We start from the raw sequence: 17,582 nt of genomic DNA on the forward strand, positions 1-17,582 counted from the left end.
ATGCCTGGAGAGCTCTATTGTACCGAGCCCTTCCCGTTCTACAGCGGTTGGGTACGAGATGCCATCTGCCTAATCTGCCTGTCCAGCCATCACTACCAGCAAGGACTTGAATGGGGCTTTATAACTTTCCCCGACTATCGGACAACCTCTCAAGCCTGACCATTGCTAACAAAAAGGTCCGTCCTTGTCGAGTACATTTGCGCTTGTAGTTGGAGGCACGGAGTACTCCATAGATCGAGTACAGGTAATCGGTCACGTGGTTAATTTATGGAGTAGTGCGAGGGGGTATATTGGTTTTTAGTAAGCTTAGGCACCTAAGGTGCCTTATCTAGGAGTTGAATTGAAAATTTAGTCAATCTAAATGATGACTCTAGTGCGTACAAGATAAGGTACTAGATACTAGAGGCGATAAGGAGAGAGGCAGATAGGTAAGTAAGTACCATCTCAATCGGATCGACCCATACAAGAGAATTTCATTGATCAATAGAGGCTAGTAGAGAGGGGAGAAGGCGAAGAAAAATACTCACATATCAGCAAGTAAATAAATACTGAATAGGTACATAGAACGAAAGTCATGCTGAAGCGCATTTTTCACAAGATACAAATATGGCGTGCAGATACAGATGTTTACCATGGGTATGGTATACAGACATACAAGTGGAGGCAAAGGAAAGATTAGAGGAGAATCACCAAGTAAAAGCCTCCTCCACAAAATCAACCACAGCGCCCTTCCCAATCCTCCCCCTCGCCGCAGCCCTTACCTCATCCGCAAACGCCCCAGGTCCACAAACACTAACCAGCGTCGCGCCCACACGATTTGGCAGGACTTCATCAAGAACAACATCTGGTCGACAGCGTCCAGGGAACATCTGTACCGTCGCGCTGGGACTCACGATCTCCCTTGAGCTCTTGGGCTTGGACACAAAGAGTTGGATTGTAAGGATATCGCGACGCCCTGGTAATCGCAGAATAGAGTCCATCCATTCTCGCACCCAGGAGAGATGCTCTGTGCTTCTTACTGACCAGACGAGGTAGATTTTCTGCGTGGGGACAGCGCCCTGCGACGCACGAATAAGCAGATCCCGCACTGTAAGCATGTGGTGCGTTATTCCTGCGCCGGCCGAGAAGAGCACTGCTGTACCGTAGGTTGCTGGGTCGGAGGGGTGAGAGGCGTATGGGCCCTCAATGAAACCCGTTGTGTAGAGGGTTGCTTTTGGGGAGGCGAGTGCCTTATTGTACAGTTTGCGGGTCATGCCTTTGCGGGCTGCGACGATGAGGGAGACGCTTGTTTGTTGTGTTAGGCGGTGCGAGGAGTATGAGGGTGGGAGATCGGGGAGTTGTTTCTCGAGCAGGGAGGGGTCTTTGCTGTGTTTCTTGTAGCTGGGGGAGTGTGAGTCCGCGTAGTCGGAGCTTGTTACGGATGAGGCGGGGTCCACCCATGCTACTGAGAACGGGTGCGACATCCAGAATGAGATGCTGGGGATGTATGCGTAGACGTGAGAGCCTGGCGGGACGTGCACGCGTTTCGGGAGGTGGAAGGTGACTTTGCAGGCTTCGCCTGGGAGGGCCTCGACGACGAGCGAGGTTGATCCGCGCTTAAGTGAGAAGTTGAGGTAGATGAGGCGGAAGAGGCGAGCGGAGCGTTCGAGGACCCAGAAGACCCCGATGGCGGTAATCCAGGGCATTTGAGGGAGGGAGTCGATGTCGATGTGGAAGTAGACACCTAGGAAGGCGAGGAGGGCGGCGAGTTGGTGCAGGTGAAGGAATGTCTCGTAAAAGGCGTGCCGAATGGGCGAGGGAGAGTGAACGAGCAGAAAGGCCATGGAGACTGTTCCTACCAATCCCCAGGCGAAGAAGGGCTCGTTAGTGAGGCGGTTCAGCATGTCCGAAACGGTAGCCTCGTCGACGGCGTTTACGCCCCACGCAATGGTATGAACGATGCTCTCGATCACGACGATACGGCCTAGCCACCGGTGGAGAAGGTTGTAGGTGTCGAAGCTGATGCGTAGCAGTGGGATCAACGGGTTGTTGCGGCCAGCGAGAATGAACAGCGGGACCATGTTGAGCACGGCCAGCGTCCCTGACCGGCCTCGAAGCTCTGCCACGAGGGCGGCCTTGACGTTCTCATCGTAGTCAAGGAGTGTGCAGTAAGCGATCTGGCTCGCGACGTAGAGGACGATCAGAATCGTTTGGAACCGCGATGGCAGGGTTCCCACGTTGACAGCGGTGGAGAGTTGAATCTCGCGATTATGCCTCTTCCTGCCGAGCGGGGCATACAAGAGATGTTTCTTGATGTTCGACCATAGCGGCGAGTTTTCAATACTCCAGAATGTCTGTTCCCTCCTGCTTGCCGTCAACGATGTGATATGGCGAAGGTAAGCGTGGCTGATCTGTGCGATCCGGCCGCAGAACAGGATAAAAGCCACGGCGATAACAGATACGAGAATGATGCGAGTAAAAAGGACATCTCGAGGGACATTGACGCCATTTAGACCCCGAGAGTAGCCGTAGACATAAGTCTCATTGGTGTCGTATTTACTCCGGGGAACAAGCTGTCCCGGGAGGTCTTCCATTGAAATCGAGGCTATCTAAAATGCAAGTCGAGTCGTCTATCAAAGCGAAAGGACTGATGTTGCAAAACAGTGAGCGACAGACGATTCAAATGATCGCGATCAAGAAGTTAATCCAGGCGCGGTCGAAGTATGACGCAGTTGGATTCCTGGTGGCCGGGGAACGAGCGGAATGCTGTCAGTGATGACACCGGAACCCGGAAGCTTGGAGGAGTCGGAAAGAATGACGACTCCTGGTCAAGAAACAAGAGAAGAAGTTGCAATAGATTTTTGGTGATGGTTGTGTTGGAGAATTAGTGGCCTGCTCAAGGTTAGAGATCGCCAGCCAAAACAGGAAATCATCGTGCAGCTTCAAAGAACAAGAAATTAGTACCAACAGATCGGCATACCTTGTTGAGCAGATCCGCGATATTTATGACTGTACGGTTATACAACAGCTGCAACAGCTCAGGAGACGCCAGCGTCGCAGGCAGGCAAAGAAAGAAAGAAGGACACAATGGGGGTGTCTGAAACGCGAACAACGGCTGAATCAGGACCTGCTGAACGAGTGAAAGGCAGCGCAAAGAATGCGAATAAAGAGTGAAGTGTTTGAGAAGAAAGGAGAGGCGGAGGGGATTGGATATGCGAGCCCTAAAGATCAATAATATAATGCCTGGTAAGCGCCGAGGGCCAAGGCTGGACTCTGCTCGAACTGTTTCAGCTTTGGCGCCATCTCAGTGCCAATACGCCAGGAGGACTCCCGATAGGATTTTGGGATCGAATGACAGTTCGGCACAGATCAGTCCACTGACAGCTCCGATGCTTGGGTATTGGTGTTGTCTGTGCTGGAAGAACCAGGGACTCGGGGTTCTTCACTGACAGTCAACATCTACAGTACTGCAATACTAACAACATCGGGGGTTTTTGCCCCAAGCTGACCTTGTACAACTGTTCAGAACAAGATCAAAATAAAAGCATTGTGGACACTCAGCGATAGGTAGCCCGTTCTCGACTTGTAAAAGGGTCACACCACTAGAGCTGCAGTGGCTGACGCGCAGAGAATTCTGCACCTCCCACTCGCCCATATTCATCTGTCAGCTTGGGTGCCAATGTGGCAATCGTCTTATTTTCCTGGTCGCTTATTTGCCAATCACTTGGCCAGTGGTGAGCGCTCTCAGGAACACTTCCAGGATGCCCTGCCAGCGGGACTTGGTCGGAGTGTTTCAGCCTTCTGGTTCCTGGCCAACTCTAGTCTGCGCCGTTGCGGACTCGCCGTGCACTCTCAGCGGACAAGACTCACTTCGAAACACTCGCCCTGATGAGGTAATGATTACCATCGCGAGAAGCTATCTAGAATAAATTAAGATTGATTGTCCCTGAGTCGCTGGTCCTGTATAGAGCGGGGAGTTAATCTATTCCAGCCCCTGGCTATATATTACCTTCTTTATCCTCAATTAATCCTGTTGTCCTGCAGCAGAATTTGCGCTTCTACTCGCATCATACGGTGGGCCGCGACAGCGGGATTCCGCTCGTTATCTTTTCTTCGGCGCTTCCCCTCTAGATTGAGTGGAAATGAAGGTGCACTCGAATCCTTAATCGAGTCGTGCCCTTTCTTTGAAGGACGATGATCTATCGCGATGAGGATTTGCGTCGCCTAGGGGTCGAATCGAGCACCCGAAATTATCGCCTGATCACCGAGAGCTCAGTTGGCATGATTGCTCATTCCTGGGAGGAAATTCCAATCTTCGCGTTATCACTCGTCAAGCTCTTTGAAACCCTGAGCCCCGCAGAATCGACTTGACGCCCAACGGTCAAAGTTCGAACGACCCTTTTTCGCTCTCCTGTCCCAGAAGGCAGAAGCGGCGAAGCCCCTGACTCTGCGGACAAAGAATCCGAGCCGAGGATCGCCAAGCGAGGTGGTATGACGCGAGGATCGATGGTTCCTGGGGTTTGGACTTTTGAAGGCATGGGGCGTTGACTCGAGTCGCATTTGATTCAGCCATTGCCATGTGCTTCGTGGCGGGATCAGGCGGAGGAACACATGGTGCATGCTCTCAACCAGAAACTCTAGCCTTGGGGCCAGCTGTCAGCGAAAAGGTTGTCTGATCAGGACTTGATTGTATCCGGTGGTCTTCAGTGCTCACTGGCCCCTAGTGACCTCGTTGTCGCTTCGTTCTCATCTCGTGTTGGCTGGCTCGTCGGCCGAACGCTTGTGGTGAGACATCGTGGTAGTAGTGTCTCGCTCGCGACATTCAGAGAGATCGCTCGTAGTTTGTCACGTAGTCAGAGTCTCACTCTGCATAGGATCGCGGCCCCATAGAAACAAATAACCATGTCAGTAGCAACTGGTGTGAGTGCCGAAGCGCCTGGGAAACCATTCAGCCGCCCGGTCGGGCAGAACATTCATCCAGCGACCGCAGCAGAAGGCGCAGTACAGTAGGTAGGTAGATTTTTGGACAGCCAACATAGGCATGATGGCTATGACCAAATCAACCGACGGTATGACATAGTGAGGAGACTTGTAAACATCCAGGAATCAATTGGCTGAGGTTCCCTGGGCTGAATACCCTCTAACCCAGTTCAGGTGATCTCAGTTGCCGTCAAATGCCGATATCCCCGCACCCGGCTATTGAGCGCACGTGTCCTGTATCGTCGTTGTATTTGGGTGGTTTTGGTCAGGGTGTTACCATACACATCTATGAAGGGATGAAGGAAATCAACCTTATATTCAAGGTTTGGTGTCTTCAATATAGATTTTTTGGAAGGCCTATATGTGCCACTGTTCTTCGCACTTGAAAAATGCTTTGAATAGGTTGTCGTTGGTGACAAGTGCTTGTGATGTGATCTGCCCTGCGTCAAGTGCATACCCCTAGGCTGAAGACAGAAAGGACCTCGTGGATTAGCTTTCTCTCTATATATACCCTGCATAGACTATGTTCTTTTCAGATTCTAGACCATTGGCATTCTAGGTATAGCTTCCGTGCACTTATTATGTGTGTAGGTCGTTCTTTTCTCGAGCATGTAGTTGAAGTAGATATCGTTACCGCGATACGTACGGGCTGAGTAATACGGACGTCCCCAGATTGAACACCTCGAGCCAGCAACAACGTCGGCATGAGATTCCAGATTTTCTCCCACGACCCCGTGTCAACATCTGGACCGACCATTGAGCTTCCAGTCATTTGATCCAGCGGGCTCCTGTGCATAAGGCGTCGGCTCGTGTGGGGAGACTCGAGAACTTTGGGGTGAAGAGATTATGCGGAGAAAGTCCGTTCGCTGGTCAACGCCACGAGGAGTGACTGCACGACTGATCGTCTCTCTCACATAATCTTCATCTTTTTGCCTTTTTTGCAATTCTCGAGGAATTAGAACTTGCCTGTCCCTCATGCACGTTGAATATCGCACCCTTTAAAATTGGTAATGATGGTCCCGACAACACGCCTATAACTCGGTCTGTCTCTTCACCACCAGCGTCATTATGGACGTCTCGGAGCAAGACGAGCAGTCGCATTCTCCACCCGCCGAGGGTGCGCAGGGTCCAAAGCCCAAAGCCCGGTCTGATCATCTTATGAAGCGTGTCTCAAGGGCGTGCTTACATTGCCGACAGCGCAAGTCGAAATGTGATCTGTATGTCACTTCCTATACCAGATGAACCTTTCATAAATTGCGTTGGATATTGCTTCCGACGTACGCTAACTCAATTCTACCTAGGGATGCTAGCGGTAGCCCTGGAGTACCGCCATGTCAGCGTTGCATACGAGATGGAAGAGAATGTGTTCTTGGTGGCTCAAATCGCGGTGGCCGTCGCATCCGCAAGAACAAGATCAAGAACTTCACGCCAGATACGAAATCAACGCCTCAGAAGAACTTAGACGACTCAACTAGTCCAAAAACTTCAGACAACTCTCAGCCTCCTTCCAACTCATACCCTGGCCCAGTCGTCTTTGTACCGTCAAACCCTCCGGCGCCAACGGTAGCAACGACAACCTCGGTTGATGTCGAAGATGAAGATGCAGCCTCTCTTGGCTCCGTACCTCGGAATCCCTCGGACGCATGGCAGTGCTTGACTGAAATTGCAAAGCGCGGTACTGACGGCCCTAGTCCTGCAACCACCGATTCTATGCGCACCGGGACAGGCGCGTATTCGGCCTATGGCGCGCTTCAAAATGGCGACCCAACCGGCTTCCAACAGAAAACTGGCATCAAGGCTTACAGACTGGTACAGTCGCGGTCACTTGACCCGGGAACAGTCTGGCAGCTCGTTGCTCGCTATGCCGAAAACTTTCATCCTTACCTACCTTTAGTACCACGAAAATACTTTCACCGCACTGCTTTGGACGCATTTGCGAACAACGAAAAACACCTACTCACCGCTGTGCTCACCATCGCCTCAAAAGATCTAGTCGAGCGGCCAGAGATCCACGAGTACTGCTCCAAATACATGCACGAACTCATCTCCGGTATCGCCGCCGGCGCCGACTGCGACGTGGAGGCCGTAGAGGCCCTACTTCTCCTTGCCGAATGGGAACCGCAAGGCCTGCGGCCAAAGATTGAGCGCGTCGGACGCGGCGAAGAAGACAGGGCGGCCTGGATGCACGTTGGTCTTGCTCTTCGCTCAGGCTACTTCCTAGCCCTCGACAGGACGTCATTCCGCGGAGACTCTGGAGAATCGGAGATAGAGGCACGTCGGCGACTGGCTTGGACAAGCTGCTATATTTCGGATCGTCTTATCTCTGTCAGAGTTGGGCGTGCGTTCTGGTCACGAGGGCCTGGTCCGATGACTGGTCTTGTTAGTCAGGACTTCCCGTCACTTCAGCCTGTCAGGGAGGGTGATGAGGACTATGCACAGATATTTCAAGCCACCCTGGACTTGACTCAGCTGTACGGGAATGTACATGATTTGCTTTACTCGGGGATGCGGACGAGTAGTCAGATGATGCTGATGGGTGATTATGTGAAATATGTGGATGATTTTCGGCTTGCTATCTTGCGGTGGAAATCGCGCTGGGGCTCTTTGAGATGTATGCTGGTTGCTTTCTTTGTGGAGGCTCTTGCTAACATGACACAGGTTCCACCGCTATGCAGACTACTCTCCAATTGTCATACGAATACCTACGACTCTATACCAACGCCTTTGCCTTTCAGGCTGCAATCTCTCAGTCGCTGTCCAAGCAGAAGGACGACGGTCACTCACAACGGGAGCATTTGCGTGCAACATTCGACAACGTAGCTTCAATGCAGGATGCTCGATTTATCATCGAATCCTTGGACGCGGCAAAAGCATATTTGAATATTCTCGTTGAGACAGCTGACCCTGAGAAGCATCTTCATTTCATGCCTCTTCGATATTACTTATATGGCATCTATGCCGCCGTCTTCTTGTACAAGGTATATTACACTCTTATATTCTACCGAGGCAAACTGACAGAGAAGGCCCGCTCATTCGGCGTCATGCTCCCCGCCGAAGAAATGAGCGTCCGCGATCTAGTAACCCGCACAACCGAGGTCCTTAAACGTGCCAGCGCCGGCCCAGACGACATTGGCGCCCGCTACTCCCGCCTCCTCGAACTACTTTGGCGCCCTAAACAAACGGCCCCAGCGTCACCGGCAGGAACAAACCAAGACAACGACATCCTCATGCAAAACACAAACACCCTGTCCCAAGTTATCCCCGAACAAGACGACTACGTGCATTTCAGCCCGGCGAATGACTTCTCCTGGCTCGATCTCGAGGCAGTTGGTGATTATGTCTCTGGTGATCCTGGTGCATTGTCACTAGATGCGTTCCAGAACTCCGGGTTGTACCACGCTGGTTCTGAAAGGACTTGGCAGGCACCGATGTGGTCGGGTGACATGACTAGTACTCTGCTTTTCTAGATACCGGATTATGTTTACCAGGCACTGTTTTAGATCTGGCAAATCGGCTTTAGGACGAACCCCCGCACTAAGCATGCGGGGCATCGGGACTTACTCCGATCCGAGGGATCCCCTCACCCCGACCCATATATCTACTCTGGGGTCAAAAAGCATACCAGAGCTACCCCAATTTCTGAGACCATAGCTGAGGCGAGCTACATCAACATACTCATAACACAATGGCAGCGACAATGGAACAACTAAACAACGTCCGCGGCCGACTGGCGCTTATTACCGGTGCTTCAGGCGGGTAAGCAAGCACTATGATCTCCTCCCCATTTCACAATTGTACAGATGTGTCTAACAAAGATGACAGAATCGGCGCCGCCTGCGCCCGCCAATTCGCCGAAAAAGGCATCCACCTAGCCCTAACATACTCCTCAAACCTAGAAGCCATAACCACCCTTTCCAACGAACTATCCTCAACATACCCCTCCCTCCGCATCACAACACACAAAGTCGACGTCGGCGTTGCCTCCGACATAGACTCCATGTTTACTGAAATTGACAAAGCCCACAACCAAAGACCAGATATCCTCATTTCAAACGCCGGGTACGGTAAACGCGTCACGCAGATTTGGGATATCACGCTGGAGGAATTCGATTATACGATTAACGTTAATCTCCGTGCGAGTTTTATTCTGGTAAAGGGATGCGTCGAACACATGCGCGAGCAGAAATGGGGGAGGATTGTCTTTATGAGTTCGATTGCTGGGTATGGGGGTGGTATTAACGGTTGCCGTATGCTTCCCAAATAACCACTCTCTTCCATCCTATGTCCATGGCTGACTGTATGTTCCACAGACTACGCCTCCTCTAAAGGCGGCCTAAGCGGCATGATGCGCAATCTCTCCACCCGACTCGCAGAGTACAATATCAGCGTTAATGACGTGGCGCCCGCTATGATTGGAGAGACAGGGATGATCCCTAATGCCGCTGCTATACCTGAGGTCGCGGCGGGGATTCCGCTTAAGAGGTTGGGGGTGCCAGAGGAGTGTGCGAATGTGGTCAGTATGCTTGTTACGACGGGGTATATGACTGGGCAGAGTTTGTTATTGGCTGGGGGTTTGAAATGAGTATGATTGTTACCATATTAAGGAACATGATAGCTTCTGTGATATTATGCATTTTTGTAGCTGGAATTTCCGCTAGACTAAAGCCAAAGGCTTCTAGGCTAGGATGCCGCATGACCTATGGACCTCTCTTGACACATATTTCTGAGAGATTTGACGGAAGCATGGTCCTAAAAATCCGTGCGATTAGAGAAGACGTTCGAGCTTACCTGAACGAGCAAATTTCCCGAACAGGGCCCAAGTTATTGGCCTCACTCCACGAGGATATTGGGTCAGAGATTGAACAATCTGTTGAAGGAATGTGAGTCATTGAATGGTTTAGTTATGGAAAGCAAACAAAACAAGCTATAAAATCTGCCAGGTTTCTGCTGGCACATCTACATTTCAATACTATACGGACAGAAAGAACTGCCAAAAAAATCAAAGAGGCTTTGGGAGCTCTTCCAACCGGATCTAAGGCGTATAGTCACGCATATAATGATATCATGTCGCGGATCGAAGCACAGGATGCTGATGCCTGTAAGCTTGCAAAAGACGTTCTGGCATGGATATGCCAAGCGAACAGATTACTGAGCACCATGGAACTCCGGCACGCGCTTGCCGTCGAAGCTGAGTCCCAGTTTGACCCTGATAACCTGTTGGACATTGGTGATATTATATCTGTATGTGCTGGACTGGTCACGGTGGACGAACACAGTAAAATTATTCGATTGATTCACTATACGGCCGAGGGATACTTCCAAGAAACATGGACCAAATGGTTTCCGAATGCACACCACGATATCCCGACAACTTGTCTGAGGTATCTCTTGTTTGATTGTTTCAACGTGGGAGCTTGTCACGATGATAGTACTTTTGAGGAGCGGTTGGATGCGTATCCGCTCTACTCCTACGCTGCAAGCAACTTGGGCTATCATGCTCAAAAAAGCAAGCCTGTGAAAATCTGGCCATTGCTCTCTTTATGAACAGATCAAAGCTTGAGGCTTCTGTGCAAGGCATCTTTGCAAGCAAAGACTTTCCTGGTCACTCCGGTTATAGCCAACATTTCCCTGGGTCGGTTTCGGGATTACACATTGCGGCATACTTCGGCTTAGACCATGTAGCGCAGCGCCTGATACGATTTGGCCATTATCGGGACCTTAAAGACTCATTCAATCGGACACCACTCTTATGGGCCGCTCTGGGTGGGTATCAAGGAGTAATCCAACTCCTTCTCAGTAAGACCGCAGACGCAAACTCTCGAGATGACGACCAACGATCTTCTCTTTCGTGGGCCGCTGACCAGGGTCATACACTCGTAGCCCAGATTTTATTAGCAAACGGTGCGAACCCAGATTGCAGGGACATTGATGGTCAAACACCCATTTTCTGGGCCGCTGCAAATGGCAGTGAAGGGGTAATACAGCTCCTGCTAGCGCATCATGTTGATTCAAACTCTCAGGACACAGGTGGCCGCACACCTCTCTCATGGGCGACAAAGAATGGAAACAAATCTGTGGTTAGGCTCTTACTTTCGAGGGGCGCCCAAGTCGACTCCAAGGACAGACTCGGTCGCAGTCCCATATCCTGGGCTGAATTCTATGGACACGAGGAAGTGGCCAAAATACTAAGAGATGCCCGCCGAGATGCCTCATTTTACTCCATGGAGTTCAGCTTCGCCATGCCCGATATTTACGGGAATCACCGAGCTTACCTTGGCTTTTCATACTTGAACTGTGAGCACTGTATGCACACCGATCTGGGTCACGTTGAGCCTCGCAGCCACTTAGAACGGACGCAGCAGCTCAGGGGAGCCACCATGGCGGGTTCAAACACTACCGCTGCCAAAATATCCCCTCCTCACGTCCACTCGCAATACCAGGCTCAGGATTCTCAGCTCCAGCGTTCGCAATTATATCACGGACGATGGGATTGCCCATCATGCCCTGACAGACAAGCCATCGTTTTATCAGACTGGGGTCTGCTTGTGCATCATATTCACGCCTTGCATTTCCCAACACACACTTACCGCTGCTCTGAGCCAACCTATCCAGATAGAATTTATCCCAGGGAATGGTTTAGAATGGATAAATTTACTCTGCACTTGCTGGACAAACACAACAGACAACTAACGAGGCAAGAGATGGACCATTGCCAAGTGGGTATAGACCTTCCCGAAGCCTGTCCAGTCTGTCATTCGCGCGCATCTTACCGATGGCAATTCTTCGAGTGCACTATTGGCCACGGCCTGCGGCATAGGGATCCTGAACCTGAGAAGAGCTCCACTAATTCTGCTAGTGGTTACTACGAGGCGCTTCAGGAGCCATATACTGCTACCATTCCACCCCTGCACTCCCCTTTTGATGTTGGGGCGGGGGCTGGGGCTGAACAAGGCCACTATACGTTTGACCATGGCCACTTCCAGTTACAGCAAGCTGAATATTATGCGCTGGGGTATCCTGAAATGCAGCATGGGCTGCTTGAGCAGTGGAATCAGAGTCCATTCCTTGTACCTGTTTCTCAGTCGGTGTCTGTTCAACCCGATACTGCCCCAGAGGACCAGAGGACAATTGATGCCAACTGTAATTCAGCTCTACTCTCTGTTCCAAGGCGGCTTTGTTGTATCTAAACACAGACAACCTTCCTAATTACTATTGGGTGTTGAGGATGCCCGGTGAGTCGCGCCTTCCGAAACAGCCTCGTTAGTAGGCCTCAAACGAGCAGGAACGACAATCATCCGACCTGAACTAGGAAAGCACGACCGGTGTCAGCCATTGCTCCTTAATACAGCAGGCACGACCATCGATGTCATGGTTGCTCCTTCCTTCAAGGGCGTGCCTTATAGTTGGTGAGTTGTTCCTTCACAGGAAACCTGGCCATTCAATTAAGGAAGGAGCGACACTCGTCCGGGCCTAGGATAGGGAAAAAAAACCCGATGGCTGAATGGCAAAGAGCAGGCGTAACCGTTGGATTCAGGATCACTCTTTGCTATTGTACCAACGTGCTATGACTCCCAATGAGCTACATAGGTTACACCTGGAGGATCTCAGGGTCATCGAAATGCAACTATAACTTGATTATTTTAATGTTGCATATTCTATTGATTTCATGCACATTGAGGTCATCAATTTCATATACAAGTTCTGAACACATTTTACACACCTTCTCGCCTCACCTCATCTGTTTTCGACACGACAAGTGAACACGGGTATACGAAACCACGCCAACACAACACATCATCACGCCCAATATGCAAACAACCTGACCAAAAATGATAGGAGAAAGAATTTAGCTCTCAATAACAACCTTAACAACCGGCTCACCCCGCTCATCAACCCCCGCCCCAGCAAGATTAAACGCCCTCGCCCCATCCGCCAACCCGACCCGATGCGTAACAACCTTCTCCTCAACAACACTCATCTTCCCACTAGCCATCAACTCAATAGCAGCAGGGTACGCATACCCATCATACCGGAACACACCGATGATATCGACCTCGCGCAATGCCGCCGCACCAACGGGGACAGTCTGCACGGGGTTTCCCATGCCGATTTGCACGAGGACGGACCCTGGTGCTGCGGAGAAGATACCGGCTTGTACGCAGGCGGGGACACCCGTGCAGTCGTAGACTCGCGTGAATCCGAGGCCTGACGTGTCGACTTCGGCAATAGATGATTTCAGGGAGGCGGCTGTGGCTTGGGCTGTGGATAGAGCGAAAGAGGTTTGTTCGGCGTGCGGGGCATCGCGGGGTGGTGGGTTAGATGGCTTGGGAATAAGGAATGTAGAAAGGTTAGGCAGGGAAAGGGAGGATGCGATGTTCAGGCGCGAGGAGTCGATGTCTGCTACGACGATGTGCGAGAAGGAGTCTTGTGCTGAGAGGCCGGCGGCGAGAAGGAGACCGATTGCGCCGGCGCCGAAGATGAGTGCTGTGCTTTTGTAACCCGCTGGTAGGTCGGCCTTCTTAGGTGGGTTTGAGCGTCGAATAGCGTGGAGGCAGACGGCTAATGGCTCAACAAGGGCACCACCAGCAAAAGATACACTATCAGGAAGTTTATGGCACATATCTTCAGGATGTGTAGTAAGTTCCATAAGCGTGCCGTCAAGATGCGGGAAGATCTTCGCTGAGCTGCGGAACTTCATCTCGGGGCAGAGGTTGTATCTGTTTGAGAGGCAGAGAGGGCATTTTCTGCAGGGAAGACCGACTTCTAGCGCGACGCGGTCGCCGACTTTCAGGTTCTTGACGTTGGGGCCTGTTGCTGTTACGACGCCCGAGGACTCGTGGCCGAGACAGTAGGGCTCGCGGACCACGAAGTCGCCGTTACGGCCGTGGTTGTAGTAGTGCAGGTCTGAGCCGCAGAGACCGGTCGCGCGAACAGCGACTTGGACTTCGGCGTCATTGGGTGTGGCGACGGGTTTTGATTCCTGAAGGTTGACATTAGAATTTCATCTTGAGACTGTATAGCAGTGCGTGGGAGGGGGGAAGGAGGAGAGTGACAGCTTACCAGGCGCAAGTCTTTAGCGCCGTGAAGGACGAGAGCTTGACAGGTTGCGGTGGCCATTGTGTATTTTTTTTGAATGATCGATTATGTCCACTTCCTGGATTTTATTCAGGACCTGATTAATTAAGTATCCCAGGCAGCGCGGACAATTAACCGGGCGAGCGTGGGGTAAACTAGACTGCCACCACCAGATTTCCTCCGCGTCGGGTATTGATCCGTATATTCAATAGCCGACGGGCCTCATGCAATGCGCCTGCTGCACATGCAAGTCAGTGCCTGGTTGTTGAGCCGAGTCACTACAAAGTATCTGAAATAGTAAAGATGAGCGCTACCTCATTAACTTGTCTGCAAGTAATATTCGTGCAATAGAGCGTGTGTCAATCACTATCGCACAGGTCTCCGAAGGCCGATGCTCATTTTGTATACAAAATTAACCCCACGCAGAGGAGCTCCCCCTCGCCGTCCATAACCGGTCCTCCTATAGGCTTCTCCCCAAGGAACACAATAAAATATTAATTCAATCCACCGGACATTTCTCCTATCTTTTACTCTCACTTTTCCAATTTTTCTCCCTCTCCTCTTTATCTCTTCTCTTCTTCTCAGTCGCATTTCTTGCAGAAGTCACTTCCGTGTTCTCCTACCCCGCTTGACATCATGCCTTCTGCCCTCCTCATCGGCGACATTACCCACGCCCGGAAAGAATGGGAGGGTCTTTCGAGTATTCTGACGCTTAAGGTAAGATCGCTATAAATGCGGTATCGCATCTCGAGTGCGAATTTAACAGAGCTTGAATTGCAGGGATTCCCGTCCGGCGATAGAGAGAGCTTCACCCGCAACCTCAAGGACGGACAGTACGACGATGTAGTTGCGCTTTACCGGTCTAATGCTTCTACAAAGGTATGCGATTCAACTTCAATGATGATGCTAGGAATTGAGTGTGAGATGCTAATATATGTAGTTCACCGGCCCCTTTGACAAGGAATTGATTTCGCTCCTCCCCAAGTCCCTGAAATATATCTGCCATAATGGAGCTGGGTATGATAATATTGATGTTCCTGCTTGTTCGGAGAAGGGTAATAGCAACTACTGACTGGATTTGAGGTGCGACGAAGCTAATGGCTGATAGGTATCTCCGTCTCTAGCACGCCAGTTGCCGTTAACAACGCCACCGCTGATGTCGGCATTTTCCTAATGATCGGTGCTCTGCGCCAGGCTTACGTGCCTTTGACTGCTATCCGGGAAGGTAGGAAACAACCTGAACCCACCGTTCAAATGCGAGAAGTATGCTAATGGGAACAGGAAACTGGCATGGCCAGACTACACTAGGCCATGACCCCAAGGGCAAGACTCTGGGTATCCTCGGTATGGGAGGAATCGGTCGCGTGAGTCCACTACACCTTACCCTCACCTACCCATCAACCACCGCATCACTAACATATCTGTTCTACAAGGAAATGGCCAACCGCGCCCGCGCCTTCGGCATGACAATCCAATACCACAACCGCTCGCAACTGAGCCCCGAGCTCGAGAACGGCGCGAAATACGTCTCCTTCGACGACCTCCTCGCTACATCCGACGTCCTGAGTCTCAACCTCGCCCTAAACAAATCAACGCGGCATATCATTGGCGAGAAGGAGTTCGCGAAGATGAAGGACGGCGTTGTGATCGTGAACACTGCGCGTGGCGCGCTGATTGTTGAGAAGGCGCTTGTTGCGGCTTTGGAGTCGAAGAAGGTATGCCATTCGTTTCTCAGGTTGGTTTGTGGAAAGTGTGCTAAGTCAGTTGCAGGTCATGTCCGCTGGTCTGGACGTATATGAGAACGAGCCCATCGTAGAGCTTGGTCTGCTGAACAACCCCCGTGTTATGCTCCTGCCGCATATCGGGACGATGACTTATGAGACGCAGAAGGAGATGGAGATTCTGGTGTTGGATAACTTGCGGTCGGCGGTGGAGAAGGGCGAGTTGATCACGCAGGTTCCGGAGCAGAAGAAATAGAGAAGATGTTATCATATTTGACCATGAGTGAATGAGAATTGCGATAGTCTTCAATGAGTGGTTTCAACAGCCTGCGGTCGCAATGAGCCCAGACCGCCCCGTGCAGTCCGAATGTGGTATAGCGTGCCTATTCAGGGAAGGCGCACTTTGAGTTCGACTCAACCTCGGTCGTCTTGGCATCGCTGTGCCGCATCTATAAAACTTCTGCCTTTGGCCCTCAACGCTGTGCTAGTGCTCTCCCGCTATGACCCCGGCTCTAGCTAATGCTTGCATACATTATCATCGTCGTCAAGCTCCTTGAGGTCAAAGAAAGTGTAATCGCGGGTCTTGTGCCATTTAACATGGTCGTGGTCAAGGACAAATCCCTCTCAGCCAGTTTCGTCTCGAGAAGGTTTACCCAGTCGTAACGAGAGTCGTCCGGGGCATCAAGATTGAATTTTCCACTGCGATATGGCTTTACAGGTATCCAAAACTTCGATGAAAATCCAGGTGCCTTCCAATCCAGGATTGCACTTATTGTGCAGTCTTCCGAGAGAATGTTCGTTGGACTGAGATCGGCGTGGTGGAAATGGAAGCTATCCTCAATGGTAGGAGGTGTTTGGGTCGATATCCTCTTGAGATATTTCTCTGTCTTTTCGCGAGACAAATGCCCTAGCGGCCGGGGTTTCCAGGAGGGGTGTGACTCCTCAGCATCTACGTTCAAAAAAGGCTCGAGACACCGCAACCTGTTGCTGATTTCAGTTTCTCAGAGGCCACTTGCGCAAGATCATAGCAGTATTGCGCGACAGTCCCTGAGATTTGAGATCTTTGCTCGGAGGTAAGAGAGTCCCATGCCTCTGCAAGCGTCCGTCCTGGAACCCGTTGCATGGTAAGGAAACTCCGACTTAGGTCCTTGTCGATCCAGGAATGAATGATACTGGCAAGCGGGACGTGTGGAAAGCAAGACGCCACAAACGCAATTGTATCTCTCTCGAGCTCCATTCCCTCCGTCCAGGTTTTGACCTTGCAAATCGCTTGGGTGCCAATCTTCCAAACAGCAGATGACATGCCAGCCTGGTAGATGATGCCATCCGCTGCTTCTTGGGTCGGTATTGGGCTCAGGTTAGCCTCCTCGAGGCAGTAATGAACATCACAGTCTTGCCAGGACGCCACTGCAGTCTCTGGGATTCCGCCCATGCTTTGTTTACATCGGATCTTTGAGCCCATTTGATATTCGTCCGGGCCCAACACTGAGACCGACATTTCAATTGGGGGAGATGTAGTTCCCAGCCACAGGAGGGGACGGGATCACTGACGTGGAAATCATCTTAGAATCAGAGGAAACGGGAGCGAAACTGCCTGAGACCGGTAGCAGGGTGGAAATGAGAGTCAATTTATACAACTGAGGCGGTGTAAGAGGCCCGATGGACTTTTGGCACGGGGTTGCTCATTGTTGAAGGAGGGGAAGGAAGCAGTCAATCTGGAAAGAGCGGTTCTACTTCGAGAGAAGCATCATTTCAACAATAGATTGATCTGTATAACACTCCTGCGCTCGAGTAATCCAATTAGCCTGGAGCAAGAATGAAAAGTGC

At 51.2% G+C, this 17,582-nt stretch overlaps 5 protein-coding genes across 5 annotated transcripts; 2 read left to right on the forward strand and 3 right to left on the reverse strand.

The window, feature by feature from the left end:
* Positions 1-411: 411 nt before the first annotated feature.
* BDV14DRAFT_163394 (ferric reductase family protein) lies at positions 412-3,174 on the reverse strand. Its single transcript, XM_073767034.1, has 2 exons — positions 2,960-3,174; positions 412-2,871 (listed from the first exon to the last, which is right to left on the reverse strand). The coding sequence occupies exon 2, from the start codon at positions 2,571-2,573 to the stop codon at positions 687-689; it is 1,887 nt and encodes a 628-aa protein (XP_073633479.1). The 5' UTR covers positions 2,574-2,871; positions 2,960-3,174; the 3' UTR covers positions 412-686.
* Positions 3,175-5,891: 2,717 nt separating this feature from the next.
* Positions 5,892-8,535, forward strand: BDV14DRAFT_44674 (Zn(II)2Cys6 transcription factor). Its single transcript, XM_073776788.1, has 4 exons — positions 5,892-6,176; positions 6,261-7,570; positions 7,618-7,937; positions 7,983-8,535. Exons 1-4 carry the CDS (start codon positions 6,028-6,030, stop codon positions 8,424-8,426), a joined length of 2,223 nt encoding a protein of 740 aa, XP_073633480.1. The 5' UTR covers positions 5,892-6,027; the 3' UTR covers positions 8,427-8,535.
* Positions 8,536-12,805: 4,270 nt separating this feature from the next.
* Positions 12,806-14,076, reverse strand: BDV14DRAFT_195207 (NAD(P)-dependent alcohol dehydrogenase; the record flags this gene model as incomplete). The annotated part of the gene is made up of 2 exons (XM_073772124.1): positions 12,806-13,939; positions 14,020-14,076. The coding sequence occupies 2 exons, from the start codon at positions 14,074-14,076 to the stop codon at positions 12,806-12,808; spliced, it is 1,191 nt and encodes a 396-aa protein (XP_073633481.1).
* Positions 14,077-14,578: 502 nt separating this feature from the next.
* On the forward strand, positions 14,579-16,361 carry BDV14DRAFT_44719 (D-mandelate dehydrogenase-like dehydrogenase). Its single transcript, XM_073776789.1, has 6 exons — positions 14,579-14,751; positions 14,815-14,913; positions 14,975-15,089; positions 15,143-15,259; positions 15,316-15,749; positions 15,805-16,361. The coding sequence occupies exons 1-6, from the start codon at positions 14,671-14,673 to the stop codon at positions 16,009-16,011; spliced, it is 1,053 nt and encodes a 350-aa protein (XP_073633482.1). The 5' UTR covers positions 14,579-14,670; the 3' UTR covers positions 16,012-16,361.
* Positions 16,362-16,710: 349 nt separating this feature from the next.
* BDV14DRAFT_195209 (uncharacterized protein) lies at positions 16,711-17,253 on the reverse strand (the record flags this gene model as incomplete). The annotated part of the gene is made up of 1 exon (XM_073772125.1): positions 16,711-17,253. One exon carries the CDS (start codon positions 17,251-17,253, stop codon positions 16,711-16,713), a length of 543 nt encoding a protein of 180 aa, XP_073633483.1.
* Between the last annotated feature and the right edge of the window lie 329 nt (positions 17,254-17,582).

This window comes from Aspergillus stella-maris (genome assembly GCF_047715825.1).
Source record: "Aspergillus stella-maris strain CBS 113639 unplaced genomic scaffold BDV14scaffold_2, whole genome shotgun sequence".
NCBI classification, from domain to species: domain Eukaryota; kingdom Fungi; phylum Ascomycota; class Eurotiomycetes; order Eurotiales; family Aspergillaceae; genus Aspergillus; species Aspergillus stella-maris.